This window comes from Phalacrocorax carbo, chromosome 2, assembly GCF_963921805.1.
Source record: "Phalacrocorax carbo chromosome 2, bPhaCar2.1, whole genome shotgun sequence".
In the NCBI taxonomy this organism is placed as follows: domain Eukaryota; kingdom Metazoa; phylum Chordata; class Aves; order Suliformes; family Phalacrocoracidae; genus Phalacrocorax; species Phalacrocorax carbo.
Window position 1 is genome coordinate 167,097,352 of NC_087514.1, and position 26,918 is coordinate 167,124,269.

General features: G+C 62.9%; 2 protein-coding genes and 4 non-coding genes across 8 annotated transcripts; all 6 read left to right on the forward strand.

Moving 5' to 3' along the window:
* Window positions 1-30: 30 nt before the first annotated feature.
* On the forward strand, window positions 31-16,333 carry TBRG4 (transforming growth factor beta regulator 4). The gene is made up of 11 exons (XM_064445250.1): window positions 31-131; window positions 860-1,345; window positions 5,134-5,451; window positions 7,218-7,389; window positions 9,102-9,259; window positions 9,803-9,913; window positions 11,470-11,614; window positions 12,643-12,885; window positions 13,534-13,645; window positions 14,341-14,455; window positions 16,138-16,333. Exons 2-11 carry the CDS (start codon window positions 908-910, stop codon window positions 16,237-16,239), a joined length of 1,914 nt encoding a protein of 637 aa, XP_064301320.1. The 5' UTR covers window positions 31-131; window positions 860-907; the 3' UTR covers window positions 16,240-16,333.
* On the forward strand, window positions 6,100-6,237 carry LOC135312318 (small nucleolar RNA SNORA5). The gene has a single exon (XR_010371889.1). It is a non-coding gene; the product is annotated as a small nucleolar RNA SNORA5 (small nucleolar RNA).
* Window positions 12,266-12,374, forward strand: LOC135312319 (small nucleolar RNA SNORA5). The gene has a single exon (XR_010371890.1). It is a non-coding gene; the product is annotated as a small nucleolar RNA SNORA5 (small nucleolar RNA).
* On the forward strand, window positions 13,250-13,389 carry LOC135312317 (small nucleolar RNA SNORA5). The gene has a single exon (XR_010371888.1). It is a non-coding gene; the product is annotated as a small nucleolar RNA SNORA5 (small nucleolar RNA).
* Window positions 15,926-16,062, forward strand: LOC135312316 (small nucleolar RNA SNORA5). Its single transcript, XR_010371887.1, has one exon. It is a non-coding gene; the product is annotated as a small nucleolar RNA SNORA5 (small nucleolar RNA).
* Window positions 16,334-17,726: 1,393 nt separating the features above from the next.
* NACAD (NAC alpha domain containing) lies at window positions 17,727-26,689 on the forward strand. 3 transcript variants are annotated; one of them, XM_064445223.1, is made up of 12 exons: window positions 17,727-18,140; window positions 19,822-22,286; window positions 22,344-22,742; window positions 22,857-23,158; window positions 23,255-24,444; window positions 24,800-25,027; window positions 25,119-25,207; window positions 25,297-25,380; window positions 25,794-25,940; window positions 26,044-26,175; window positions 26,278-26,400; window positions 26,527-26,689. In XM_064445223.1, exons 1-12 carry the CDS (start codon window positions 18,062-18,064, stop codon window positions 26,539-26,541), a joined length of 5,253 nt encoding a protein of 1,750 aa, XP_064301293.1. In that variant the 5' UTR covers window positions 17,727-18,061; the 3' UTR covers window positions 26,542-26,689. The 3 variants fall into 3 exon arrangements, with proteins under 3 accessions (XP_064301293.1, XP_064301291.1, XP_064301292.1); XM_064445221.1 differs by having other exon boundaries at window positions 19,822-22,742; XM_064445222.1 differs by lacking the exon at window positions 17,727-18,140 and adding an exon at window positions 19,205-19,285 and having other exon boundaries at window positions 19,822-22,742.
* The last annotated feature ends 229 nt before the right edge of the window (window positions 26,690-26,918 follow it).

Here is a 26,918-nt window from a genome sequence, read left to right on the forward strand (position 1 = left end):
TGACGCACAAGGACTGCGCCGGCTCTCTGCCAATAGAGCGCCTCGATGGCGCGATGATACCATCAGGTTGCGCTGGCGCGCATGCGCGAAGCGCTTCCCGGCCGGCCCGGCGTGTGGCTGGGGCGGGCGAGGTCAGGCCCGCCGGCGGCGGGAGAGGGATAGGCCGGGCCTGGGGGGGGGACTACTCTGAGGGGGATAGGCTGGGCCTGGGGAGGGGACGACTCTGAGGGGGGTAGGCCGGGCTTGGGGGGCGGTATGACTCTGAGGGGGGTAGGCCGAGCCTGGGGGGGACTCTGAGGGTGATAGGCCTGGCCTGGGGGTGACTTTGAGGGGGATAGGCTAGGCTTGAGGGCAGTAGGCTAAGCCTAGGGGAGCTCTGTGGAGAATAGGCCTAGCTTGGGGGGGCTCTAAGAGGAAGAGCCTGGGAGGAGTGGCAGCTCTCAGGGAAGGAGGCAGCCCGGGGAGGAGGGTGTGGGGAAACTGGGAGCAGCTGGGGAACCAGGGCTGCACCCCTGAAGGTGTCAGTTAGGCCTCGCTGGGGCTGGTGAGAAGTTGGGTGTTCCCTGGAGTGGCTGCATGCTGCCTTGGAAAGTTGTGCTAGAGTTCAGCAGCCCCCTGAAGGGCCCAGAGGGAGGGTAGCCCCGTTGAGGAAGGGCGTAGCCTCTTCCACAGCAGTACCCAGGCGGAAGCTTTCACCACCTTGATCTCGGTGTTTTGCCGATCGATTGTCAGAAAGCTTTTATTGCCTCCTCACATCCCTTATTACAGGTCAAAACAGTCTTTTTCTCACAGTCAGCTGCCGTCTCCTTTTTATTTCTGAAATTCTCCCACTCCTAAAGGGTTTCTTTTCCTTTTGAAGCATTCCTGAAATGTGGTGCTGAGCTCCAGCTGTTCCTTCCCTGCCCCGATGCCTTCCACCATGGCAGCCCGCTTGGTGCGACGCTGCTGCTGGCGGCACTTCGGTGCTTTCGTCTCTACTCCCTCAGCAGTCCCGGCTTCTCTGCTGGTGCCAGCGGGGAAGGTAGTGATGGCAAGAGCCCTGCCTCAAGCATCCTTAGCTTTATTTCATACTTCGAGCCCTTCCAGCTGGGCAGATGGATTCTCAGTCAAAGAGCAGGTGGAGGACGGCGGAAATCCGGAGCACAAAGTGATCAGGGGACTGATTGAAACAGCCACGAGTCCACAGGAACTCTTCCAGTTGAGCGAACTCCATGCTCTCAACAGCAACCAAGCCTCTCTAATAATTACTCAACTTTCCCGCCTTGCAGCGGAAAAAAACCTGGAAACGGAGAGTATTGTGCAAGATAAACGTTTCCAACACCTCGTCGGCATCACGGATTCCCAGGTAAGGTCCCTTCTTGCTGCGGAAGCATTTTGGGGAAAGAATAAGAGGTGGAGATCAGAGGGTGCTCCTGGGATTTAGGCGAGTGCTTGCTTAGGGTTTGTATGTTGCCTTTCCAAGTAAAACATGAGGTTGAGGGGATCAGGAGGTGAAATTATCAGTTCTAGGCAAGATGCCTGGTTATTTCTATCCAAAAGTGCTGCTTTTTGGACCAGAGATAAAATGTAGCAGAGAGATCATCCTTGTTAAATGCTGCCTTGCTCCTCCTACTGAGAAAACTAAAAATTCACAGGAAGATAAAGATGCACCTTTGTCGGTTCATGGCAAAGACGTGTCAGACGTGCACAGCTGGACAGTGGAGAAGCCACTGGGGTGTCTGAAGGGAACCAGAGCCCAGTCGACTGCTACAGGAATACCTGCAGCTCGTCAGCCCTGTGTTGTGGGATCACAGGATGGTTTGGGTGGGAAGGGACCTCTAAAGGCCATCCAGTCCAACCCCCTGCCATGAGCAGGGACATCTCCCACTAGATCAGGTGCTCAGAGCCCCGGCCAGCCTGGCCTTGAATGTTTCCAGGGATGGGGCATCTCCCACCTCTCTGGGCAACCTGGGCCAGGGTTTCAACGCCCTCAGAATAAAGAATTTCTTCCTTATGTTCAATCTAAATCTCCCCTCTTTTAGTTTAAAAGAATTCCCACTTGTCCTGTTACAACAGGTGTTGGAAAAAATGTCTTGTCCATCTTTCTTATAAGCCCCTTTATTTATCGAAAGGCTGCAATAAGGCCTCCCCAGAGCCTTCATCTCTTTAAAGAGCAGAGTAGAAGGGGAGAATCCCCTCCCTTGACCCACTGGTGATGCAGCCCAGGACACGGTTGGCTTTCTGGGCTGTGAGTGCACGTTGCTGTCTCACGTCCCACTTTTCACCAGCCAGTATCCCCAAGTCCTTCTCCCCCAGGCTTTTCTCAATCCATCTCTCCCCCAGTCTGTGCTGGGGGATTACCCTGACCTGTGAACCTGCCTTTTTGGACTTGGTGAGGTTCCTGGCAGGGCTCTTGGGGTATGAGTCTTCTGCAGATTCTTCATATTTCTCCTGATCTATAATCTCTGCTCACTAAAACCTGTCTAAGGATAGCAGAGAGATGGGATTTGACGAAGGGACAGAGCGTCCCCACAGCAAGTTGGCTGGCGGTACCGAGGCGGGAGGAGCGGCCGATGCGCCGGCAGGCCGTGCTGCCATCCAGCGAGGGCTGGGCAGGCTGGAGAGCTGGGCCCAGGGGAGCCTCATGGAGTTCAACCAGAGCCAGTGCGGGGTCCTGCCCCTGGGGAGGAACGACCCCCCGCACCGGCACAGGCTGGGGGGGACCTGCTGGAGAGCGGCTCTGCTGAGAGGCCCTGGGGGTGCTGGGGGGCAGCGAGGTGACCCTGAGCCAGCACCGGGCCCATGGGGCCAAGGGGGCCAGCGGTGCCCTGGGGGGCATGGAAAGGCGTGTGGCCAGCAGGGCGAGGGGGGTTCTCCTCCCCCTCTGCTCTGCCCCAGTGAGGCCACACCTGGGGGGCTGCGGCCAGGTCTGGGCCCCCCAGTTCCAGAAGGACAGGGAGCTGCTGGAGCAAGGCCAGCGCAGAGCTGCCAAGGTGATCAGGGGCTGGAGCATCTCCCTGGGGAGGAAAGGCTGAGAGACCTGGGCTTGTTCAGCCTGGAGAAGAGAAGGCTGAGGGGGATCTCATCAGTGCTTATAAATATCTGAAGGGTGGGTGTCAGGGGGATGGGGCCGGGCTCTTTTCAGTGGTGCCCAACGCCAGGCCAAGGGGCCACGGGCACAAGCTGGAACACGGGAAGCTCCCCCTGAACATGAGGACAAACCCCTTCCCTGTGCGGGTGCCAGAGCAGGGGCACAGGCTGCCCAGAGAGGCTGTGGGGTCCCTTCCCTGGAGACATTCACCCCCCGCCTGGACGCGGCCCTGTGCCCCTGCTCTGGGGGTGCCTGCTCACGCAGGGGTGGGACGGGGTGAGCTCCAGAGGGCCCTTCCAACCCCGCCATTCTGGGATTCTGTGATTTGTCCTGAGGGTGCCCTGTTAGCTCCGTTGAGCTGAAATGCTTCCGTGCACCTGTATTTGAAATGAAAGTATGGCTCCTGCTCATCTATGCGGTCCTATGCCATTGTCACCATGAATCATAGGGGTGCTCGTGTCCCTGGGGGCCACTTAGTGGGGAAGGGATGCCCTGGAGCTGGCAAAGCCAAGCTGAAGTGCCGGATGGGCACTATGAGAAGCAAGGCAGCATGGCCTAAGCGTAGGAAACTGCCAAGAGGGACGTGGCTAGAGATTTTGAGATGTAAAGCAAGCCAACTCGCTGCAAACACAATTCTCTTTCTCCAGAGAGCTGTGACCGCAGCTGCGGTTGTAGATAACTGAATGTAAGAGGCCGTTGTGTTGATGCAAAGATGCTCTGGTCCAAAGAAACTAAAAATTAATCGGCTTGCAATGTTCTTGTGTTGACGAGACAGCGATTTTGAGCAGTCGATGAGGCGTGGGCCAGGACAGCTTTGAGGGAAAGGGCTCTTAACAGATTGTGAGATGAATTTTGTAAGTGTGAAGGGGTGAAAGAGGCGAGGGATCGGCCAGGGAAGCAATGTGCTTCTCCTGTGACTTTCAGAGTAATCAGGGGGCAAATGATGAGCTCTGCTCGCTTTCTCAGCTGCATCCCAGGTGTGAATTTTTGGATTTTAGCAGAGCACCCTGGCAGCACTCAGGTCATTCTTGCACTCAAGGTGCTGAACTGTGCCTGAGCAGCACTTTAGGAATTTGCCGTGCCGATGGAAGCACCGGAGTTTGGACAGGCCAGAGAGTTAAAGCCTTTGTTTGCCCAAACCCATGTGGTCCCTCCCGCCTGAAATTCAACGTCCCGCGGCGCTGCCTCGCTTGCCTCCTGCACGTCGGAACCGATGTGCGAAGGATTAGGTTTGGTTTTATACAAATCAGGAGAGCTTTCAGGCCGGACTTGCCTTTTGGTGCTGCACGGCAGCAGCAGATCATGGCTGGGGAAGCTTGGGCTGGAAATAAAGAGGCACTTGGCATTGACTGGCAGACACTGAAGGAGATGAAGGCTGGAAGACCAATTGCTGGTGGAAAACCACTAGCTCTGCCTCACATCGGGGCTGCCAGTGGGAAAGCAGCCAGCGGTGGCCAGGCAGAGGAGTTCAGCGGGACTGGGCGAGTCCGGGTGTGCCCGGCAGCTGGTGGGATTTGAGCCCAGCCTCATTCTGGAGACACTGGAGAGAAATCAGAGCTTTTAGGGTAAGTTTCACCTGACCCAAGGTGCCGAGGCAAGGCAGAGTCCCGTGGCATTCCCCCCAAAACCCTCAAGTTTCTGCCCCTGAATTATCAGTCTCTTGCACTGCTTTTCATTTTACCAGCCACACCACAGGGAAGCTTAAGTGCCTCCAGAGAAGGGTAAAGTCTACTTAAGTATTTCACCCATCTGGTAGTAAATCTGCATAGCTTCCTTCCCTGAGGCAGGGAGAGTTCACTGCCCGTATGGCAGCTCTATAAGTGACGTGTGGTTACCTCTCGAGGCTCATCCATGCTGCTGGGATCAGTGCGTGGCTTCGGCTTGTGGGGGATAGCTGGATGTCCTCGGACCACGGAGGACACTCTCGCCTCCTCCTCAACGTTGTGCAGCTCCTTCTGTAGAGGCAGGGCATTGCCTGGCATGTTGTTCAGTGCGACTGGCAGCAGAATGTTCTTGTGCTCTTTCTGGTCAACACCTTTCACTTATTTCTCTCTGCTGCCCAGATTTCTCAAGTGTGGAATAACACCGTGGTGAGCCTCCTGAAGAGCCTCTACTCCCTGGGGATGGACAGCAACAGGAGGGAGATGCAGTCAGTGGAGCAGGAGGTGCTGTGGCGGCTGCGACGCCTCACCTTCAGGCAGCTCGCCTCCCTGGCAGAGTTCTTGGTGGTCAAGCAGGGGAAGGAGAGCAAGCTGCTGAACGAAGTCATCAAGAAGCTGGAGCTGCGTTGGACAGAGCTTGAGGGCACCCGAACCGTGGTGATGCTGATGAGCAAGGTCGGGCACGTCTCCCCGGCTCTGATGGACCGGCTGGAGGACAAGGTAGGGGCTTGGGCTGTCCCTTCCGCCTCCGTTCCCTTCGGACGGGCCACCTCCCACAGGTGACAACAGTGGAAGGGAGAGCCCCGTCCTCTTCAACCCACCCTATATGGCAATGCTAATTCCGTGCGGGCCGCACTCGTCGCTGCACCAGCATAGTTTGGTGTGCGCTTACAGGCTGCTGTTTAAGCAGCTTCCCATGCACGGGGGCTTCTGAGAGGGATTTCCACCCTGAGGAGCCACATAGACAGGGAGCTTGCATTCTCCAGCCCCTTCCCAATCCATACTGGTGCAAGTGGGTGACTCACACTGGTCTGCGCTGCTGGAAGGTGGGCTGAGCTGATGCATTTTACTTTGCAGCTGTGGCAGGCTCGCAGAGAACATGCTCGAATTTCCTTAGCTCAGCTGGCAAGCGGTAACTTACAGAGCCAGCATAACACAGCTGCCAAAAACATCGTCCTTTGCTTCTCTGTACAAGCCAGGCTCTGAGGGGAGCTGGAATAAGGAGTGGCCATACTGTCCTTGTCTTCTGGCTGCCTCTGGGCACCTGTCATCTTCGTCTGTCCCTTCCAGTGCTCAGCGGGTCCCTGTGTCTGTTGCTCGCAGGAGCAGGGATGTCCTTTGGGTCTGAACCACTGCAGGTGCCCCAACGGCAGCTGCATCAAATTCAGTCCTTGTCCAGCCCACGCTGGGGACCAGCCAAACAGCTGCCACAGGAACAGCTGTAGCTTATGAGCCCCACTGTCCCTCTCCCTCAACCCTGGGGATAAATAAATGCTGCAGACACTGGTGTGTGACAGGGCAGAGTGCTGTAGCTGCATCTGACAGGGGTTGTCAGCTTATGCGCAGCCCAAACTAATGAAGTTAGGTTAGCATCATGCAAACGAAGCAGAAATTACAGTGGAAAGCGGTGTGCCCATCCGGCAGTGGGTGCCTTTCTTCTGTCAATCTTTGCCTGACAGCGTGTTACAGTGCCTGGGCGTGGGATGGAGTGGACACTGCGTTCCTGCCAGCTGGGGGAGGCAGAACCAGCAGCGAGGAATCACACAGAATCCCAGACTGGCAGGGGATGGAAGGGACCTGGAGATCATCCCATCCCACCCCCTGCTTGGGCAGGCACCCCCAGAGCAGGGGCACAGGGCCGCGTCCAGGCGGGGGGTGAATGTCTCCAGGGAAGGGACCCCACAGCCTCTCTGGGCAGCCTGTGCCCCTGCTCTGGCACCCGCACAGGGAAGGGGTTTGTCCTCATGTTCAGGGGGAGCTTCCCGTGTTCCAGCTTGTGCCCGTGGCCCCTTGGCCTGGCGTTGGGCACCGCTGAAAAGAGCCCGGCCCCATCCCCCTGACACCCACCCTTCAGATATTTATAGGTATTGATGAGATCCCCCCTCAGCCTTCTCTTCTCCAGGCTGAACAAGCCCAGGTCCCTCAGCCTTTCCTCCCCAGGGAGATGCTCCAGCCCCTGATCCCCTTGGCAGCTCTGCGCTGGCCTTGCTCCAGCAGTTCCTGAGCAGTTCCTGAGCAACTCCTCCCAAGCCAGAGGAGATTCTGGCTGAGCTCTGCTGAGAGGACGAGGGTCTGCTTCACCTCGCCCTGTCTCCACGTGAGCCGTTACCCAGCCCCTCTAGCTAAACACTCACCAGTTCCAGTCCCCATCGCCCTTGGAGGGGCTCAGTCAGTAGCAATAGGGCGCCCCATGCCATAGAAAGGCTGTGTCTGCACCTCGCTTTGTGCTTTCCCTTTACATCCCTGCTCAAAACATTTCTTGGCAGGCTCTGGAACTTGCTGAACAGTTCAACCCCAATGACATCCAGAAAATAATGCTAGCTCTAGCCTACCAGAACCGGCGGTGCGTGCCTCTGCTCCGAGCCTTGTCCTACCACCTGATTCAGAAGCACTCTGAGCTCAGCCTCAACATCCTGATGGACCTGATTTTCGCCTGTGGTAAGCAGCTCAGTTGTACTGGGACCTGCTAGACGTTACTTTTGGTAGAGCCCAGCTGATTTTGGGCACTCAGGTGGGGATTTCATGGCATTGCTACCACGGCATCAAGGCCAGGTGAAGAAGGAAGGCTGGCAGGGTATGTTAGGCTGGGCCTAGCATACCAGCTAGCGCAACTGGGTAGTACCAGCTCCGAGCCCCGGTATGCCTGGTGCCTCTTTGCCGTACGGTGTGGTCAGTGCAGCTCATGGCAGTCGTTACACCCTGATTTTCCGTCCAGTGCACAGGAAGAAGGGAACTTGCAATGAGAGCGTGCTGCAGGATGGTTGGGGTGCCAGGGAGCCCCTCTGCCCTGCAGTGTAGGCAGCTACTGAGCTAGGATCCCCAAGATGGCCCCAAATCTTCTCTCACCTCCTCCTATGGCCATGGGTTTCTTGGGGGGCCCCTTCCTCTGTTTCCTCACTTGCAAAATGCAGCCCTCAGTAACAGGAGGGCTGAGTGGGAGCCCTGGGGAGAGCTGGACTTCTAACATGGGGACAGTGGCTCTAAAATAGCTGATTTCTTTCTACCCAAGATGTCCTAGTGAGAAGGTAATTAGCATTTGAGAAGCACTGGGTGCTGAGTTCATACTCCTCCACAGGTGAGTTGCTGCAAGTACTTGTGTGAGCGCTGGCAGGTGCTCGGGGTGCTGACAGCCACCTTGGTGATGTCCCTGGCCACAGGGTACACCAGAGCCACCATATACTTGATGATGACAGAACCTGGTGCAAAACACCTCTATTAACAGCAGGGTAGCACTAGTCAATAATCTGGTTTATGATACTGGGTGTCTTGGTTCTCTGGCTCCTCTTGCCATACATTTTTAGGTGGTCCTGCTCTCCCTTTACTCTTGGGAGCCAGTGGAGAGCCCAGGCAAACAGGGATAGAGGGAGCCAGGAGAGCTTCAGCCCTCCAGCTTAGGAGGCTCCAGCTCAGGAAGGGCAGCTGGACAGTATATACGGGCCTAGGTCATACACAGAGATCAGACCAGGTAATCCAGCAGTTCCCCAGCCTTAAAACATCTAAAGTGGACAACTACAGCGGCTGGATGTGGTTTGGGAGCAAGACTGGCTCTCGCAGGCTCCGCCAGCACTGTAGCCACTGCGGTTGTGATGCTCTTGGCCGGGCTGCTGGCACGCTGTGCCGACGTTTGTCTTTGCTTGTAGCTGCCGCGTCGTTGCATCAGGATGGTTTGTACCTGTCGCTGCTGCCGCAGCTGGTCTCAGACCCTGCCTGTGCCCCCCTTCATGGGGACTGTCCCATCCTGGCTGGTCCACGCTGACCTCCGGGGCTCGGTGCTGCCGGTTCTGATTGTCGCTCGCTTGTTCCTCGGCTGGCGTGAGCTTCCCGGTAGCATTAGCGAGCTGGGGGCTCTTCTGGCCAGACTAGGATCTGTAGCTGGAGACACTGGGGCTGAAATCTGCTACCAGCACTGGCTGGAGCCATGAGTTGGCACTGGGATTGAGAACTGGTGGATGTGGCAGGACCCAGCGTAGACTTGGTCTGACCGGAAAGGATGGGGCCGAGCCAGCTAGGGGAGGCGATACCGGTCTCCGAGCCTCCACTGCTCCTAACGAACGGCTTCGTGCTCTCCCTTGTGCCACCACCACCCATCCAGGCACGGCTCCCGTACCAGCTCCTTGTAAGTGGCTGCCGCTTTCTTTTGCTCCTTTAAGGAAAACTGAATTTCCACCAGCCCCAGGTCTTCCAGAAGATAGCCACCGACCTGCACCCCCACGTTTCCATGATGACACCCATCGAGGTGACGCGCTGCATCAGATCCTTCGCCCTCCTCAAGTGGCTCAGCCTGCCGCTGTTCGAGGCCATTGCGCAGGTGAGGAGGAGGGGGGTTGGGGGCACAGGGAAGCCCCCCACTGGCACCAGTATCTGATCCACCCCAGTGCCCAGGAGATGGGAGCAGTTTCCCCCACCTCTCCAGAGATGCTCTCTGGGATGTTGTCACTTTTTCCTACCCGGCTGGCGGCTGTGATCGAGTCTGACAGGACTCGCTGTTCATCCTCCGCTGAAGTCAGCACTGGGAATCCGTGCTGAGCTGGGGCTGGTCTCGGCTCTGTCTGAGCCTCCGCCCCCGAGTGCCAGCGCTGCTGCTGTCACCAGGCGCCTTCCCAGCTCTGCCCCAGCTTATGCACCTGCACTTTTGCATCTGCACCAGAATATTACAGAGCTCTGCTTCCACTCACAAGCTTTCCTTTGTGCCAAGATAAAATCCCAGGAAAGCGCTAAAAGATCTTTTGCTCGTGTTTTCCCATCTCACCACAGGGCTGGATGCATCCTTGGCTGATGCTTTTAGTCTTTTCCTGTCTGTACTCATGTAGGACAGACCTAAACCTCTGGTTTTGCTCCCTGTATCTTCCAGTACACCCTGGACAACAGCAAGCAGTTGTCGGCCACCCATCTGTGCGGTATCATCCTGTCTTTTGCTCGCCTGAACTTCCAGCCTAGCGGAAGCGAGGACTTCTTCAACATGGTAATGTTCCTCCTATCCCCCTCTTCACCAACCTTCCTCCCTCCCCAGGCAGTGGGAAGGCTGAAGAATCTCCATCTAGTGTGTCCGCATGTGGAAGTGGGTGTTGGATGGCTCAATCCAGCCATTGGTGGGGTGGGAAGGGGGAGCCCAGAGCTCAGGCCAGGCTGAAAAAGCCGCACTGCGCTACGCAGGGCAGTGGCTGAACCAGTTAGTCCATGACTGGAGTCCCCGAAGGCTGGCTTTTCTAGCAGACACAAGCAGCGTGTGGGTGTTCACATGCCCTCCTGAACTCTGATTGCTGTAATTAACTCTTTATAACAAGGCCATAAGTGTTGATGGTTGCACGCCCATTCCTGGCAGAGCTCTGTGGCTCTCCCAGCCGGGCCAAGCCCTCAGTCTGGTAGCACGGAGGCTCCGGGGAGCTGTTGAGAAGGATAGAGGCTGCCACAGGCAGACGTGCTCGCTGTCTTCCTGCCCTGGGGGGGAGGTTGCCACATCCCGGGGTGAGGAGGCCAGACCAGCTGGAACGGCTGAGCGAAGGGGGAGCCTCCTGCGTGGTTTAGCCGGAGGCTGGCAGGTGGTGAGCGTGGGGCAGGTGCTGTCCTTGGCATCCTCCTGCCTTCCCCGGCTTGTGGAGGCAGCCAGGCTGGCCTCTGAAACGGAGGAGGAAGTCACCTTGACCTCCCTGGGGACAGATTTATGCTGACGATTGCCTGAGAGGAGCTGTGTTGTCGCTGAGCAAGCGGGCGTTTGCCGAGCACCCGGCAGAGGGAGCGCGGCCTGCCCAGTCCCCCGCTGCGATGCGCAGCTGAGAAGGAAGAGGACCCAGATACGGGTGTTTCTAACCAGCAGGACCCTGCGTCCCACCGTGGGGCAGCCTGTCCCCCACAGCCAAGCCGTCCTGGGGAGCAGGGATAGGACAGCGAGAAAGGCGAGGGGTGGAAGTAGCATCCAGGGCTCTGGACTCCCCCTGCCAGCATTAATTGTGGTCACCATGAAGAGGGATTTTGTAGCAATTGAAAAACTACTCATTTTTGAGGCCTTGCAAAAGAGTTCTTTAGGGTTAAAAGGAGGAACCTTTGTGAGATGCAGAGGTTCAGGCTCTTGCTGAGATTCCTGGACAGACGTCCTGACACCACTGATACCATTTCAGACCCCTCCAGCTCTATTTATGGCAGGTTTTAGTTGCAGATCCTGAAGAGGTTATTTCCTCCAGCCCTCCATTTTCTGAACGCTGCTCTCATGGCCGGGCTGGCTGCCGCGGTGCGTTACCCCTGGCTGCTGCATTTGCTACTGGGCTCTCTGAGGAGCCCCTCCGCAGCGACGCAGCTTTCTGGGCCAGCGAACCGCAGCTCACGAGCTGCAGGGTCGCGTTGGAGCGATCTCAAAATCTCCCCTCTGCAAAATAACCCAGGGGAGAAGTACTGCTGTGGAGGAGACGGCGCGCATCGGGGGCACCGTGACGCCTCGGGGATCTGTCGAGCTGCCAGGCCTGCGTGTTGACCTCAGGATCGAGGCGTCAGTGGTGCTGAGCTGTTCGGTTTTGCTCTCTGCAGGTCCACCAGGAGCTCCAGAGCCAGCTGGACAGCCTGGAGCCTTACCTGCTGACGGACCTGGTGTGGTCGCTCTGCGTGCTGCAGCAGGCCAAGGCTCCCTACCTGCGGCGAGTGCTGGCACCCGACTTCCACGCTTGGATCCGAGGTGAGGTGGGCATCTCTGCCAGTGGGATGGGGACTGAGAACCTCAGGCCTGGGGCAGGGAGTGGGGATACTGAGCCTGGTCATCGAAATTCGAGTTAATGGGTTGTAACTGTTAACCAGGAGGGAATGGATCTCACTGGGAGTGGCTCTAACAGAGCCCCCCGCAGCTCTGGGTGGGGTTCCTGGGCAAGGGGAGCACAGGGCAGCAGCACCAGGGGACTTGGGCTAGTGAGAGCCGCGGCCTCCAGCTCCGGCATCCCCCTCGGGCTGTGGATTTGTGCCTGTGTGCGATGGGGGAGAAGGAGAACGAGGCAGTGACGGTGAAGGGGATCTGCTCAAGACATCCCCCTCCGTGCTGTCCTGCTCGTGCCTTCCCTGCTCATTCCCTGTGCGCTCTTCTGCCTTCCTCCTTGGGTCCTGCCCACTCTCTGCCTGCCCAGCCCAAAGCTGAACATTGTATGGCTGGAGCGGTGCCCGCAGGGTTGAACGACAGCAGGGTGAGGCATCGCCTTCAACCTTGTCGTGGAAATCGTGTGCCTCAAGGTGCAGCTTGCTGCTCTGCTCCGGGCGCTGCCTGTGTGCTTTCCTCAAGGCCTCGGGACGAGACGGGAGGGCTTGGTGTTCCCTAACAAAGCGGTGACTGCTGGGGAGGTGCAGCCCCGTTGGATTCAGTCCCTGCCTCAGTGGTGGGGACTGGCCACCCGGCTGCCACCTTCCGTAGTCTGTGGGACCCCGGGGATAAAGTCATGCCACAGGCATTGGCTCCGATGGGGCTGTCCCCCCTGATGGAGGGCCCTGTTTGGCTCGGCCAGCTCGTGGTGCCTTCCTGCGAGCAGCCAGAGCGAGGCCAGGGCCCCGGCGTTGGTGATCTGTATCTCAACACCAGCAGGCAGGGACCCATCGCGGCGGGGATCGGGATGAGGAATCTCAGTCGGACAGGCTACGCAGGCTGCTGGGCGAAGAGCCGGACCCTGCGGTGGGCCGGGACTTTGGGCTTTGTCTCTAGCTCTGCTTCTCTCCTCCTGCCAGGTGATCAGTCCCTCAAGGCCCAGACCTTCTTGCTGAAGCTCATCCACATCAACACCGCTGCCAGGCTGGAAAGCCCCGACTACCGGGGACCGTTCCTGCCGGCAGAGCTGCTGACGCCCGCGGAGCCGGCGGGGGAGAAGGTCACCCCGCTGCAGAGGAGCCTGCGGGAGGCGTTGGCGGGGGTGCTGGGGAGCTGGGACAACGGGCGCTTCAATGTACACACCATCTACGGCTGGCAGATCGGTGAGTGCACCCTCTCCCCGCCTCCGTGGGGAGCAGCGGGACCCCATCGGGCGCTGCCTGCCGGAGGGAGTTGAACTTTGAGGGCTCGGGTACCGCTACCAGCCTTTATCCCTCCTCATTCTTCAGCCTCACACCCCTCTGCTTCCTCACTGCAGCTGCCCTGTCTTGTTGCCATCTCCTCCCACAACTTGCCTCTGAAGGCAGAGCAGAAACTGCAGCCCAGGGCACGGTTCTGGGTAGCAGATGCGGGAGGAAAGCCCTCCTCCGAGGCCGGTGAAACGCTTCTGGCTCTGCCCTCCCTTCCGCTGCCGCTCCGCTGGCTCCCGCAGCCCGCCCCAGGCTCCCCCAGCTCCCTGCGCGCTCCTGCAGCCCTGTCAAATTCGGTCCCTGCCTCCTCTGTGGTGGGGACCGGCCAACCGGCTGCCACAACAACTCCTGTGGTCTGTGGGACCCATGTCCCCTTCCCGTGGGACCCTGGGGGATAAAATCATGCCACGGACACGTCTTCTGCCCGAGGAGACGCTTGGGAAGCCAGCCCTGCTCTGTGGTGGGACCTCGCGTGCTCTCCGTCACCAGCCTGGGGGGAGGCGGCGTGAGCAGCATCCAGGTAGGTCTCGGGAGTCCTTGTGTTCCCTCCTCTCCGTGCAGATGCCGAGATGGTGGTGAACAGCGAAAACAAACCTCTTCCCTTGAAGGACTTTGCTGCTCCCCATCTGCCCCACTCGGAAGGGACAAAGCCGCTGCCGCCGGGTGCCAGGAGGTGGGTCTGGGCTCGGCTGTGCCCCGCCATCCAGGCAGGAGCTCGCGGGGAGGGGCCGGCGAAGGCTCTGCCTTGGTGGTGCCGAGGGTCCGTGGGCTCCACATCTCCCGGTCGCTGCGGCCGGTGGCTCGCGGCGGCGCCGCAGAGGCTGCCAGCGTGCCGAGGACGCCGTGCCCAGCTGCGTCCTCCCTCATTTGGGAGTGGGGGGGGCACAGGAGAGAAATTGGGGTAGAGCTGTGCCAGCCCTGCGTGGGGCAATGTTTTGCAGCCAGGGCTACTCCGACTGGCCGGTCTGGTGGAGGCACAGCGAGGGAGGGGGATGAACGCTGGTCGTGGCAATGGTTTGCCCTCTAAAGAGAGCCTCTGCCAGGTCTGTCTGCCACACCGCCCGGCTCTCTGCAGGGCCTTGGGGACCGAGCTGCCTCCTTCCTGCCTGGAAAAAAGGCAGCATCGCCCCACTCAGCTTGCTGCCAGGCCTGGGCTGTGGATAAATTACGCTTGTGCCACTGTCCTGGTGCTTTTTCTGACGGCTCAGAGGCAGGATAACTGCTCCAGCAGGACAAACCTGCGTCCGGCTGGCGTGGGGCAGCTGGCAGTGCTGGAGCAGGCCCTTCTGCCGCAGCTCCCTTCGGGACCCGGGCGCTGCTGCCAGCTCCGCGAGTCTCTCAGCCTCCCATCCTTTGTGCATCTCCCAGGGTCGCCTTCCTCCGGTGGGAGTTCCCCTGTTACAGCAACAGAAGCAAGGACCTGCTGGGCCGCTACGCCATGGCCCGGCGCCACATCCAGGCGGCCGGCTTCCTCGTGGTGGACGTGAGTAGCTGCGGGGAAGAGAGAAGGTCTCTAATTCCATGGAGATGGAGGAGCAGACGTCTTGCGGGGTGGGGGGGGAGATACCAGCTTGCTTCTCGCTCCCCTCCCCTTCCTCCCGATCGCTCTGGGTCCCGCATGGCGAGGCAGAGCCCCACGTCAGCCCGGAGCACTCCGTCCTTGCCCACGCCGGGATTAGCAGCCGTGATCCCCTCCAGGCCACCTGTTCGGCAGCCCGAAGGTGCCAGGGGGGGACCGGTAATCAAGGAGGACGGCAGACAAGGTCTTAGGGCGCTGATCCCCTGCGCCGGAGCCCTGTGCTCCAGCGGGGTCATGCATTATTTAACTTCCCAGAGGTAATTATAGCTCCCCTGGCAGACGGTGAGCCCTGCCCTCCCGCAGGCTGCTCCGGGGGAGGAGGGTTGGTGGCTCGGTGTCCGGCCTTTGCAAGCGGAGCGCTGTCCTTCTGCCCCTTGCCCTGCGGGGCGCGGGGTCAGCCCTGTCCTGCCCGAGCTGCGCAGGGGCAGCGTGGCTCCCCTGGTCCACGTGTCACCCCAGAGCAGTGTCGCTGTCACCCCAGAGCGGTTCCCGCTGAGGACCCCGAGCTTCAGCGCTTCCCCAGCGCCGCCCCCCACCCCCCCCAGCTCCCTGCGCCCGCTGCCGCGCTTTGAGGCTGATGTGAAGTGAGGTTTGAGGTTCACCAGCACCGGTTTTCCCAGCGCTTGTGTAATTCCGCCCCCCCTGCAGCCCCCACGCTGGCTGGCTGGGGAGGCTCGGGGCGGGGAGGGGGGGAGACGGGAGGAGGAGGAGGAGGGAAGTGCCACTTCCCGCAGCTTCAGCCTTGCCTCCTGGCTGCTAAATATAGAGGCAGGGGTGGGTGGTGGGATCCCCCCAGACAAGTCTGCTCCCTTGTACCGGCTGGCGGAGGCACTGCCAAGGAACGGCAGCCCAGCTTTGGTGTTCTAACGCAGCTGGAGCCCTCAGCCGCCGGCCAGAAAGCAAGTGCCAGGCTCCTGCCCCTCTTCCCCAGCCTACGTGCCCTCCTCCCGCCTGCGCATTCACTCCAAATAAACATTTCATCTGCCTTCTGCCAGGCTGGGAGAGGCACGGGGAGGAGGATGGGAAGGGCCAACGGCAGGACCATGAAACCCTGCACGTCCTCTGCATCTCACATGAAAAATTAAGCGGGTTTCGGGGCTCAGCGAGGTCCTGGGGCTCTCGGGGGGGAGGCACAACCCTGAATCCTCTGCCGGGGAAAGGGTGGGTGCTGAGGCCGGTCCCACGGCTGCTCGGTTCTCCGTGGCTGCGAGCAGCCCCCGTACAGCCCCCGGTGCTTTGTGCCGCCCCGGCTGCTCACAGAAGCCCGTTGTTCGGCGGCGGTGACGCAGGCTGATTTGGGGACAGTCCTGAATTGTCTGCGTTTTGGGCCCCTGGGTGCCGGTGGGAGCGGAGGGTGCCCTCGCCCCTCATCCCCGCAGCCTCGTCAAATTCGGTGCCCGCCTCTGCCGCGGCGGGGACCGGCCCAAGGGCTGCCACAGCAACGTCCGTGCCCTACGAGCCCCGCGTCCCTGCCGTGGGACATCGGGGGTCAAAATAGGTTACGGACACTCCTCGGGGGCCGGACGCAGGACTCTGCTGTGCGTCTTGAGGCTCTGATAGTGCCTCCTCTTCCTCTCGTGCTGCAGGTTCCCCACTACGAGTTCCTGGACCTGAAGCTGGAGCGGCAGCGGACAGCCTACCTCAAAGACAAGCTCAACAAGGCCATGGCCAAAGAGATGGCGAGCTAACCGCGCCGCGCTGCCCGGCGGCTCCGCCGGCACCTGTTCATGTTAGAAATGTGTTTAAATAAACCCACCGCTGTACAGCGCCGCGGGTTTGGGAGCCGCTTGGCAGCTGGGCCGCTTGGCACCCGGCTTTGCTTCTTCCCGGGGCGGGCGATGCTCGGTGGGACCCTGTTTGCCGTAGCCACCGCTCGGCTCCTGGAGGGAAGCCGGCTTGAGCTGTTTAGGATTAAGAGCCATCCCAGCCTCTCTTATCTCTTATTCCCGTCTTATTCGCGGGGCTTTGTCCCCGGGCGGCTGCGCAGTGCGAGTGGGGAGGGAGGGCGGGCAGGGCTGGATCCTGCACGGGGCTGCTTCCACCCAGAGCAGCGCGACCCCCGGCACGGGCGAGCCCAGGCACCCTGGGAGGTGGGGGGCTCTGACTGGGAAGGGTTAGATGCTGCCCTGCATCGTTCCAGCCCTGAGTGTGGCCCAGGACCCCCTCTTACCCCATGCACCCCAACACATGTGTAGTGCCCCCCATGTCCCGTGGGGCACGTGCACCCAGGCTGGGGGGGGGGACAAGGTGGGTCAGAAGAACTCTCCAGGCCGTGACGCACCGGAGCCGGCTGCCAGGAAGGGCTTTGGGGATGGATTAGTGGCCATCTGGCCACCACTGGCCCTTGCCACATCCCTTCCAGCCCCTCCGGCTGGGGGGGGCGCAGCCTGGTCCCCCCTCAGCCGACAGCGCTGGGGGGCCGCAGCCCTCGGGGTGCTGCGCTGCCCCGCGGGCCCAGTGCCGGGAGGCGGCCGTGGCGGTGCTGAGTTGCCGGAGGCGGCCGGGAGCTGCTGAGTCACGGCTCGGGGCTGCTCCTGGCACCGGTGTCGCGGCGAGGCCGGCCTCGGCGCCAGCCTCGCCGCGTGCCCGGGGTGGCGGCCAGCACCCGCCGCGCCCGTGCTGGGTGCCAGCCTCGCTCCGTGCCCGCGGCGGGCACCGGCACCCCTCTGCCGTGCCTCAGCTTCCCCCCAGCATCCTTCACCGGGGGCTGCCCTTTCCCCCAGGCTGTCTGTCCATCCATCCAGGGTCTCCCCATCACCAGCCCCAGAAGGGGGTACCCCCCCCCCATCCCCACGTTGCCAGGGAACCATCCTCATCACCATCACCATGGAGACGAGAGGAGGAGAAGGGCTGTTCCCATGGCGACCACGCAGGCACCCATCCAGCTTCCCTGGCGGTACCCGGGGCGATGTCCCAGGGGACGCCAGGGTCCCCCCAAAACACGTGGCATCACCCCCAGCATGCAGCTGCTTTTAGGGTGGGCTCTGTCCCATCGTCCCCCCCCCAGCAGTCACACCCAGGATGCTCAACCCCCTTTTTTGGGGGGGGGACACACAAAATCCCACCTCCATCCCCCTTATCAATCCCACCCTGGATGGGGAAACTGAGGCTGGGGGGAGCCCCCCGCCACACCCCCCCCCTCCCCTCCTCAGGGCTGATGCAAGCAGCGACGGGGTGGGCCCTTCTCCCCTCCCCTCCCACCGCCGCAGTGCCTGGCACACACCCCGCTTTCTCCCCGCCGGAGAGAGAGAGAAAAAAAAATTAAAAAAAAAAAAAGAGAGAAAGAAAAGGCAGGAGAGGAAAAAAAAAAAAACCAGGGGAAAAAAAAATCCTGCTGACATCATCTGGGATGACGGGGCTGATCCTGCCGCCGGCCCCCCCGCCGGAGCCCCACTAATGCTCCGCTTCTCCCGGCGCAGCCGCCTTCGTCCGGCCCGAGCCAAGGGTGCCGGCGGCTGAGCGGGGTGGCAGGCGGCCGCCCAGGCCGGCCGGCCGGGCTCTGGCATCGCCATGCCCGGAGAATCGGTGAAAACCGAAGGGCTGGGGGGATTGGAGAAGGAAAACGGAATGTTGGAGGGATCGGAGGCAGGTGAGGCCGAGGGGAGGCCGCGGGGCGAGGGGATGGAGGGATGCGGGGATGCGGGACGGCGGAGGGAGCGGGAGGGATGGAGGATGGAGGTGGAGGGATGGAGGACACAGGGCCGACCGCAGCAGCAGCTCTTGGCACCGCTGAGGGGCTCCAGTAGCGGCATCACTGAGGGGGGTCCGGTACCGGCACCCCCAGGGCCGGGCGGGAGGTGACTTTGGGGACACCCCCGAGGAGCACCCAGCGGAGGCTGGCCCCGGTGCTCCCCCCGAGGAGGCCCTGGGAAGACCTGGGGTGGGGGGTCTTGGTGCCCCGGGGAGGCTGAGCCCCCCCCCGACCCTGCCCCTCCCAGGGACCACCAGGAGGGCAAACTGAGGCACGGGGTGGTGCAGAGCCCTGGCCCAAGGTCACCCTGCGCAGGCGGCCCCGAGGGCTCGCCGCTGCCTGTCCGGGGGGGGCTGGGAGCCGGCAGGGAGGGTCCCTAGTGCAGCTCCCCCCTCCCCATCCTAGTGCCACCCCCCATGTGCCTCAGTTTCCCTCCAGGAGCTCGGTTTGGAGGGGTGCAGGGCCAAAAAGGGGGTGAGGGTCCAGTCTGTGCAAGGGGGGGTGTCAGGGCTTCCCTCCCTCCAAGGTTGGGGTGGGGGGGGTGGGGGGGAAACAACGGCAACACACAGAGGGGGCTTTGCAGGGTCCCCATTCCAGGTGGGAGCTGGAGGAACCCCAAAACATCCCCTTGGGGGGTCCCAGCCAGGCAGTAGCAGGGAAGGGCAGAGTTAAGGGGATCACAGAAACATCCCCCCCCTCAGTGTAGGGCAGACCCAGGCCCCCAAAATAGCATTGGGGGGTGGGGGGGAATGCAGGGACACCCTCCCAGCCCCCAATTAATCCATTAAACACCCCCCAACAACAGCCTCCAATAAGAGAGGGAACACCCTGCCCACACCTGCCCCACTGCGGGCAGCTGCCTGCTAAATACCCAGGTGGGGCCCCGCCCCCTCCCAGCAGCCTCTGCGCCTGGCCCCACCCCCTCACCCCTATATAAAGCCCCCGGGGGGGCCCGTCAGGCTCTGTTGGGTTTGGTGCAGGAGGTGGGTCTTGGCAGGTCCCACCTGCTTCTGCCCTCATGGACCTGCCCCTGGGGGCTCCAGGTAAAGGGGGGGGAGGGTTCCCCCTCCCCTAAAGTTTTGGGGTGCCTGGGAGGGGGCTGTACCCTGGGAAATCAGGGGGGCTGAGGGTGCACAAACTCGGTGCATGGGTGGGCACTAAGCTCCTTGCAGAAGGGATTCTGCAAGGGGGGGGGGAGCTCTGCTTTGCTTGGGGGGGGTGGGGGGAAACGTGGGCTCCCCATCCCCTCCATAGAGGGATCCCTCCTTAATGCAGCTCTGTCTTTTTGCCCCCAGGGAGGGGCTGGGGATGGTGGGGGAGGGGCTGTTGGTGTGGGGGGGGAGTGTGTCCCCTCTCGGGTCATCCCTGGTATTGCCTAAACCCTCTAGTGGCCCCTGGGTGGGGGGTTTACCCTGTTCTCCCACCCCTGGGGGGTGGGGGGGGAACTAGCCTGGTTAGGTGTGTCCCCCCTCCATGGGAGAATCCTGACTGCCCCCTCCCCACGGCCCTAAATTGCAGGGTGACCCTGGGGCGGGGACACACCATGGTACTGAGTGGGGGGTCTCCCCTCTCTCTGCAGCCGCCCCGCCGGCCACGGGCCCCCCAGAGATGCCCACCAAGGAGGAGGCTCGCCCACAGCCCGAGGGGGCCAGCTGCGACCCTGGCCCCCCCGCCGCCACCCCCCCCAGTGAGCCGTGCCGGCCCCCCCTGCCCGCGGACCCCCTGGACACCCGCATTGTCATGGGGGAGGAGACACGTTCCCCTGATGCTCCTGAGCTCCAGGGGGGTCCCCCCTCACCTGCTGTGCCTTGCCCCTTCCCTGCGCCCACCAAAGACCCCCCCCACTGCCAAGCAGCTGAGCCCCTCCCGGGCAGACCCACCACCACCACCCTGGACCCCGACCTCTTCTTCACAGCCCCCTCCACCCCCATCCGGGTCGGGGGGTCCCGGCTGCTGTCGCCCCCCACCGAAGAGCAGACGGATGGGGAGAGCGAGGGGCTCTGCTCCCCCCCGACCTCCCCCTCTGGCTCCTACATGACAGCTGAGGGGGGCAGCTGGGGCTCCTCCGGCACCGCCAGCACCTCCCCGTCCTGCTCCCCCAACCTGGTGGCCGAGGCTGAGGCCGAAGGCATGGTGGAGGCCGAAGCCATGGCAGTGCTGTCCGCCTGCCTGGAGGATCCCCCTGCCTTCACCCCACCATCTGCAGAGGAGGATGAGGAGGAGGAAGACGGGCCTTTCGCCCCGCCGGGCGATGATGATGATGATGACGGGCAGATGTCGGGCGATGATGATGATGACAGGCAGATGCCGGAGGTGGAGTGGGACGTGTCGGGGGGCGAGGGGCTGCCCGGCGCGGGCCTGATCCCGGCGGCGCTGCTGCCCTTCCGTGGCAGCCTGCTCTTCCAGGCCGAGGCGGTGGAGATCGCCCCGCTGCCCCCCGGCGTGGCCCCCCTGCCCCTCTCCGGTGAGGAGGAGGATGAGGAGGAAGAAGAAGAGGAGGAAGAGGAGGGTGGCAGCACTTCGGCCTCCTTCCTACGCTCACTGTCCGAGACCTCCATCACCGAGGGGGTAGACGAGTCCTTCGCCTTCCGCGACGACACCTCCGCCTCCTCCGACTCGGCCGCCTACGATGGCGAGGAGGACGAGCGGCTCTACGGCACCGAGCGCCACGCCATGGGGGCTGAGGGGGGACCCCCGGGCACCGCCACCGCTCCCCCCGGCACCGACACCTCTGGGGATGGTGGCATCGAGCTCCACCTTCACGCCGGGATGGCCCCGGCCAGCTCTGGCTCACCGGAGGGATCCCCTCGGCACCACCGCGGCGAGGAGCCGGTGAGCGTGGTGCCCGGCGGGCAGGATGCCGACGCTGAGGACCTTGGTGCCGAGCAGATGGAGGCGGGGACGCAGGAGCAGGACAGCAGCGAGACCCCCCCAGCACCCACCGGAGAAGTCGCCATGGAGCCGGACGGTGAGACCTTCACCTCCTCCTCTTCCTCCTCAGAGCTGGAGGACACATCAGCCCTGGAGCCCGATGTCCCTTGGGAGCTGGACCCTGTCCCGGTGGGGTGTGCCCTGCTGGAGACCCCCCAGCTCCCGGAGGAGGCTGCAGCAATGTCAAGTGCTGAGAAGGAGCCGGTGGCAAAGGATGCTTCCAGCACGGCAATGCTGGGAGAGGGGCCCGACACGGAGCCGGCGGCGAGTGGCCTCTGTTCTGGGGAGCCCAAAGACCCCCAAACCGATGGGCTGGGGGGGGACAGTGACATAGTGCCAGCCAATGGCGAGTCCCAGGGCAGCCCTGGCAGTGATGGTGGTGACAGCGACCATGAGCTTGGCACTGTGAGAGCAGGGAGCACAGAGCCAGCAGCCACTGATGGCTACGATGAGCTGGACATGGTGGCCACCGACCCTGACCTGGTGCCATCGGTGGTGCCCAGCCTGCCAGATGAGCCAGACGCTGCGGCCACCGACCTGGTGACACCGGTGACGCCCAGCCCGCTGGATGAGCCTGACACTGCGACCACCGACCTGGTGACACCGGTGACACCCAGCCCGCTGGATGAGCCTGACACTGCGACCACCGACCTGGTGACACCGGTGACACCCAGCCCGCTGGATGAGCCTGACACTGCGACCACCGACCTGGTGCCACTGGTGACACCCAGCCCGCTGGATGAGCCTGACACTGCGACCACCGACCTGGTGACACCGGTGACACCCAGCCCACTGGATGAGACTGACACTGCGACCACCGACCTGGTGACACCGGTGACACCCAGCCCGCTGGAAGAGCCAGATGCTGTGACCACTGACTTGTTGACACTGGTGACACCCATCACATTGGAAGAGCCAGACACAGTGGCCACCAACCTCGTGCCACCGGTGACACCCATCACATTGGAAGAGCCAGACGCTGCAGCCACCGAACTCGTGCCACCGGTGGTGCCCAGCCCGCTGGATGAGCCAGGCGCCAGAGCCACTGACCCCAGCCTGGTGCCACCGGTGACACCCAGCCCGCTGGAAGAGCCAGATGCTGCGACCACCGACCTGGTGACACCGGTGACACCCAGCCCGCTGGATGAGACTGACACTGCGGCCACTGACCTGGTGACACCGGTGACACCCAGCCCGCTGGAAGAGCCTGATGCTGTGACCACCGACCTGGTGACACCGGTGACACCCAGCCCGCTGGATGAGACTGACACTGCGGCCACTGACCTGGTGACACCGGTGACACCCAGCCCGCTGGAAGAGCCTGATGCTGTGACCACCGACCTGGTGACACCGGTGACACCCAGCCCGCTGGAAGAGCCTGATGCTGTGACCACCGACCTGGTGACACCGGTGACACCCAGCCCGCTGGAAGAGCCAGATGCTGTGACCACCGACCTGGTGACACCGGTGACACCCAGCCCGCTGGAAGAGCCTGATGCTGTGACCACCGACCTGGTGACACCGGTGACACCCAGCCCGCTGGAAGAGCCTGACACTGCGACCACCGACCTGGTGCCACTGGTGACACCCAGCCCTCTGGATGAGAGTGATGCTGTGACCACCGACCTGGTGACACCGGTGACACCCAGCCCTCTGGATGAGAGTGATGCTGTGACCACCGACCTGGTGACACCGGTGACACCCAGCCCGCTGGAAGAGCCAGATGCTGTGACCACCGACCTGGTGACACCGGTGACACCCAGCCCACTGGAAGAGCCTGACGCTGCGACCACCGACCTGGTGACACCGGTGACACCCAGCCCGCTGGAAGAGCCTGACGCTGCGACCACCGACCTGGTGACACCGGTGACACCCAGCCCGCTGGAAGAGCCTGATGCTGTGACCACTGACTTGTTGACACCGGTGACACCCAGCCCGCTGGAAGAGCCAGACACGGTGGCCACTGACCTCAACCTGGTGCCATCGGTGCCACCCAGCCCGTCGGAGGAGCCGGACACCGTGACCACTGACATGGTGCCACCCAGCCCGTCGGAGGAGCCGGACACCGTGACCACTGACATGGTGCCACCCAGCCCGTCGGAGGAGCCGGACACCGTGACCACGGACCTGGTGCCATCGGTGCCACCCAGCCCACTGGACAGCGTCACAGCACCGTCCCTTCCACCACAGGACGTGTCCCCCTGTGATGCTGGCAAGGAGCCGGTGGATGGGGTGGCCTTGGTCAGCGAGTCCTCGGAGCCACCCGTGACCACGTGTCCCACGGGGCGGGGGCCGATGGCCCATCCCTCTTGGGACGTCGGCGAAGCCCCCGAGGAGGGGGATGCTGCCACCACCTCCTCTGAGGAGTCGTCCCCGGAGCTGCTGGAGACCTCCCGCTCCCGCACTGACTCCAGCTTCTTCACCGCCCCCAAGGACAGCGCGGGGGAGGTGGCTGCCCCCCCCAGACCCCTATCTTCCAACGAGGAGGAGGATGATGCCCATCGCTGCCTGGCCCTCTGCCTGCCTGCCTCGCCCCCCGCCATCCCCCCGTTGATATTCACCGCCTCGGAACAGGAGGTGTACGTGGGGGTCCCCCCAGCCCCCCTCGAACTGCTCCAACCACCCGGTGCCTTTTCGGAGCGCGGGGCGGCCTGGCAGCGCCGGGAGGACCGGCAGCAGGTCGCCGCCATGTTACAGGGCTCCTTCGGGGACCTGCCGGCCCCCCGCCTCCTCCCCAGGCCCCTGGAGACCACTGAGGTGCCAGTAGAGCCCCCAGAGGGCCCCCCAAGTGATGGGGAGATTGAGGAGCCCCCGGCCCCCTGCGAGCCCCTGACCGTTCAGCCGGGCGATGAGCTCCTGGGCCAGACTGCTGGAGAAACCGATGCCAAAGTCCCGGGGGAGGGCAGCCCCCCGAGCCCCCCCAGCGAGCCCCCGGTACCCTCTGGGCAGCCGGAGGAAGAGGAGGTGGTGGCAGGGGCTGCATCCAGCCCTCAGCCTGCTCCGGGTGCTGGTGAAGGGGGGGATGCTCAGCTGGAGCCCCCACAGGAGCCGGCTGGGGAAGCAGCACCCCAAGCCCCGCCCGAGCCCCCCAGCCCGCTGCCGGCCCCCTGCCCTCTGCTCCCCAAACTCAGCCAAGTGCCTCCTCTCGCCGCCGCGCCGTCGCCACCATCGCCATGCCCGGATCTGGCCCGCGGTTCCCCGGACACCTCAGGGCTCCCCGCCGGCGAGGAGTGTCCGTCTGTCCTGCCGCCCTCCAGGAAGCACCTCGAGGGTAAGAGACACCCCGTTGCCCCCATCGCTGTGGGATGTCGAGTGGGGCTGGGGTGGGCATCACTCACTGGTGGGGTGCTGGGGGGACCCAGGGTGGGCAATGGGGGTGAGCAGGCTGGGTTCAACCCCATGAGGGGGATTTTGGGGGCCACCACCAGCTCAGCCCCCCACTGCCTTCCCCCGCCACTGTGGGATGTCATGCGGGACCAGGGTGGGCATCACCCACTGGTGGGGTGCTGGGGGTCCCTTTAGGGGAGTCTCAGGGTGGGCCATGGGGGTCGGCAGGCAGGGTTCAACCCCACGCAGGGGATTTCGGGGGGCACCACCAGCTCAGCCCCCTCCTCGCCCCCCCGCAGCCCCCCAGCCCTCCCCACACAAGGAGAAGGAGGCCCGAGGCAGGCAGGCAGGGACGGGCAGCCGGGGGCCCCCGCGGGGGTCCCTGCAGTCGGAGTCGAGCTCCTCCAGCGAGGCGGAGGCGCCGTACCCCTGCCCCGAGATCCAGCGCCTGCGGGAAGCCGCCGGCATCGCCCTGCGCCAGGAGAAGCAGCCCCCGGCCGCTCGCCGCTGTGAGGCCAACCATAAAGGTGAGAGGAGGGGGTTCCTGTGGGGTCCCCCCCATATTCTGGGGGGTCAGAGGGGTGCCAGTCTCCATCCCACCCCTCTGCTTGGCCGCAGGGTCGTGTAACGAGTCGGAGAGTAACGATGAGTCCATCCCCGAGCTGGAGGAGCCCGAGGGCTCAGAGCCGTCGGCGGCCCAGAACCAGGTGGGGGTTTGTTTTGGGGTGGGGGGCAGAGCACGGGGACCCCCTGGGCAGTTGTGCCAGGGCTGCCCTCACCCACCCACCTCTGGCAGGCGCAGCTCACCCACTCGCTGGGCACCGGGGAGGAGACTGTCAGCAAGGCGAAGCAGAGCCGGAGTGAGAAGAAGGCCAGGAAGGTGGGAGGGGACCCCCCTGGGTGGGGCTGGGGGTACTTGGGTGGGGCTGGGGGTCTCCTATGGGGCTGGGGGTCTCCTATGGGGCTGGGGTCCCTAGCCCAGGGTTACCCCTGGGAAGGGGATTAGCCCTGGGCCAGGGGCAGGTCCCCACTCCGGGAGGGGGGGTCCTCTGTGTCACGGTGGGGTGTCCCAGCACACTAGTGTGGGGCAGCAATGTGGGGTCCCCCATTCTGGGGGGGCTCAGCCTAGCTCTGCTGGGGGACCACATTGTCCCACACCCCTGGTTTTGCTGTTGTCCTGGGGTTTTGGGGTGTTTCTGGTGGGGCTGGAGCCCCCCCTTGGCTGCTCTGGGGGTCGTGGTGCTGGATGGGGGCCACGGGGTCACCCCTGTGTGTGCCCCCCCCCCTCCCCAGGCCATGTCCAAGCTGGGGCTGCGGCAGATCCACGGCGTCACCCGCATCACCATCCGCAAGTCCAAGAACATCCTCTTCGTCATCACCAAACCTGATGTCTTCAAGAGCCCCGCGTCCGACATCTACATCGTCTTCGGGGAAGCCAAGGTGATGGGGGGGGGGGGTTTTGGGGGTGGGGGGGGTGGGTGTGTCCCGTCCTTGGGGCCCGTGGCCTGTGGGGGCAGGTGGGTGACCCTGTGTGTCCCCCAAGATCGAGGACCTGTCGCAGCAAGTGCACAAAGCGGCGGCAGAGAAGTTCAAGGTGCCGATGGAGCACTCGCCTCTGATCACGGAGACGGCTCCCACCCTCACCATCAAGGAGGAGAGCGAGGAGGAGGAAGAGGTGGGTGCTGGGGAGGGGGCGGAGAGGGACCCCCTGTGTCCCAGCGGCAGGGGTGGGATGGGTCACCCGTGGGTGACGGCGACGTCCCTCCCGCCCTCGCAGGTGGACGAGACAGGGCTGGAGGTGAGGGACATCGAGCTGGTGATGGCCCAGGCCAACGTCTCGCGCCCCAAAGCCGTGCGGGCGCTTCGGCACAACAACAACGACATCGTCAACGCCATCATGGTGAGTGATTGGGGGTGGGGGCTGCAAACAGGGGTACCCCCCCCCCGCCTCTCCCAGCATGAACTGGGGGTGCAAACCCCGCCGGGGTGCTGCAGGGGGTCCCCAACACTCTGCTCTCTCCTGCAGGAGCTGACCATGTAGCAGCCGGCGGCGTCCCGGCCCCCCCTGTATAGGTGCACAGTTACTTCCCCCGCCGCCATCCTTCCTCTAGACCCCCCCCATACTCCTCCTCCTCTTCCTCAGCGTCTGTAATGCTCAATAAATGGCCTCATGTATCACTTGGATCGCACGCTGCCTCCCAGCGTGGTGATTTGGGGGGGGGTCCGGGCTGCCCCACGGCTCCCCCAGCCCCGTGTCTCAGAGGGGTACTGGCTGTGGAGGTGTTTGGGGGGGGCTCAGGGCACCCCTATTTCCAGCACTGGGATGGGGTGTGCGGTCAGGCCCACAGGGACGTGCGGCATGGGGAGCCCCTGGCTTGGCGGTGTTGGGGGGGGGACACGTGGTCCTGGATGGGGTGG

Bases quoted from the DNA above. Each gene is read 5' to 3' on its own strand.
- NACAD (XM_064445221.1), top strand. From the start codon at position 18,062: ATGCCCGGAGAATCGGTGAAAACCGAAGGGCTGGGGGGATTGGAGAAG. The intron at 23,159-23,254 runs GGTGCCACCCAG...GACCACTGACAT, and splicing joins GACCTCAACCTGGTGCCATC to GGTGCCACCCAGCCCGTCGG. The intron at 25,381-25,793 runs GTGGGAGGGGAC...CCCCCTCCCCAG, and splicing joins GTGAGAAGAAGGCCAGGAAG to GCCATGTCCAAGCTGGGGCT.
- TBRG4 (XM_064445250.1), top strand. From the start codon at position 908: ATGCCTTCCACCATGGCAGCCCGCTTGGTGCGACGCTGCTGCTGGCGG. The intron at 5,452-7,217 runs GTAGGGGCTTGG...ATTTCTTGGCAG, and splicing joins TGGACCGGCTGGAGGACAAG to GCTCTGGAACTTGCTGAACA. The intron at 9,260-9,802 runs GTGAGGAGGAGG...TGTATCTTCCAG, and splicing joins TGTTCGAGGCCATTGCGCAG to TACACCCTGGACAACAGCAA.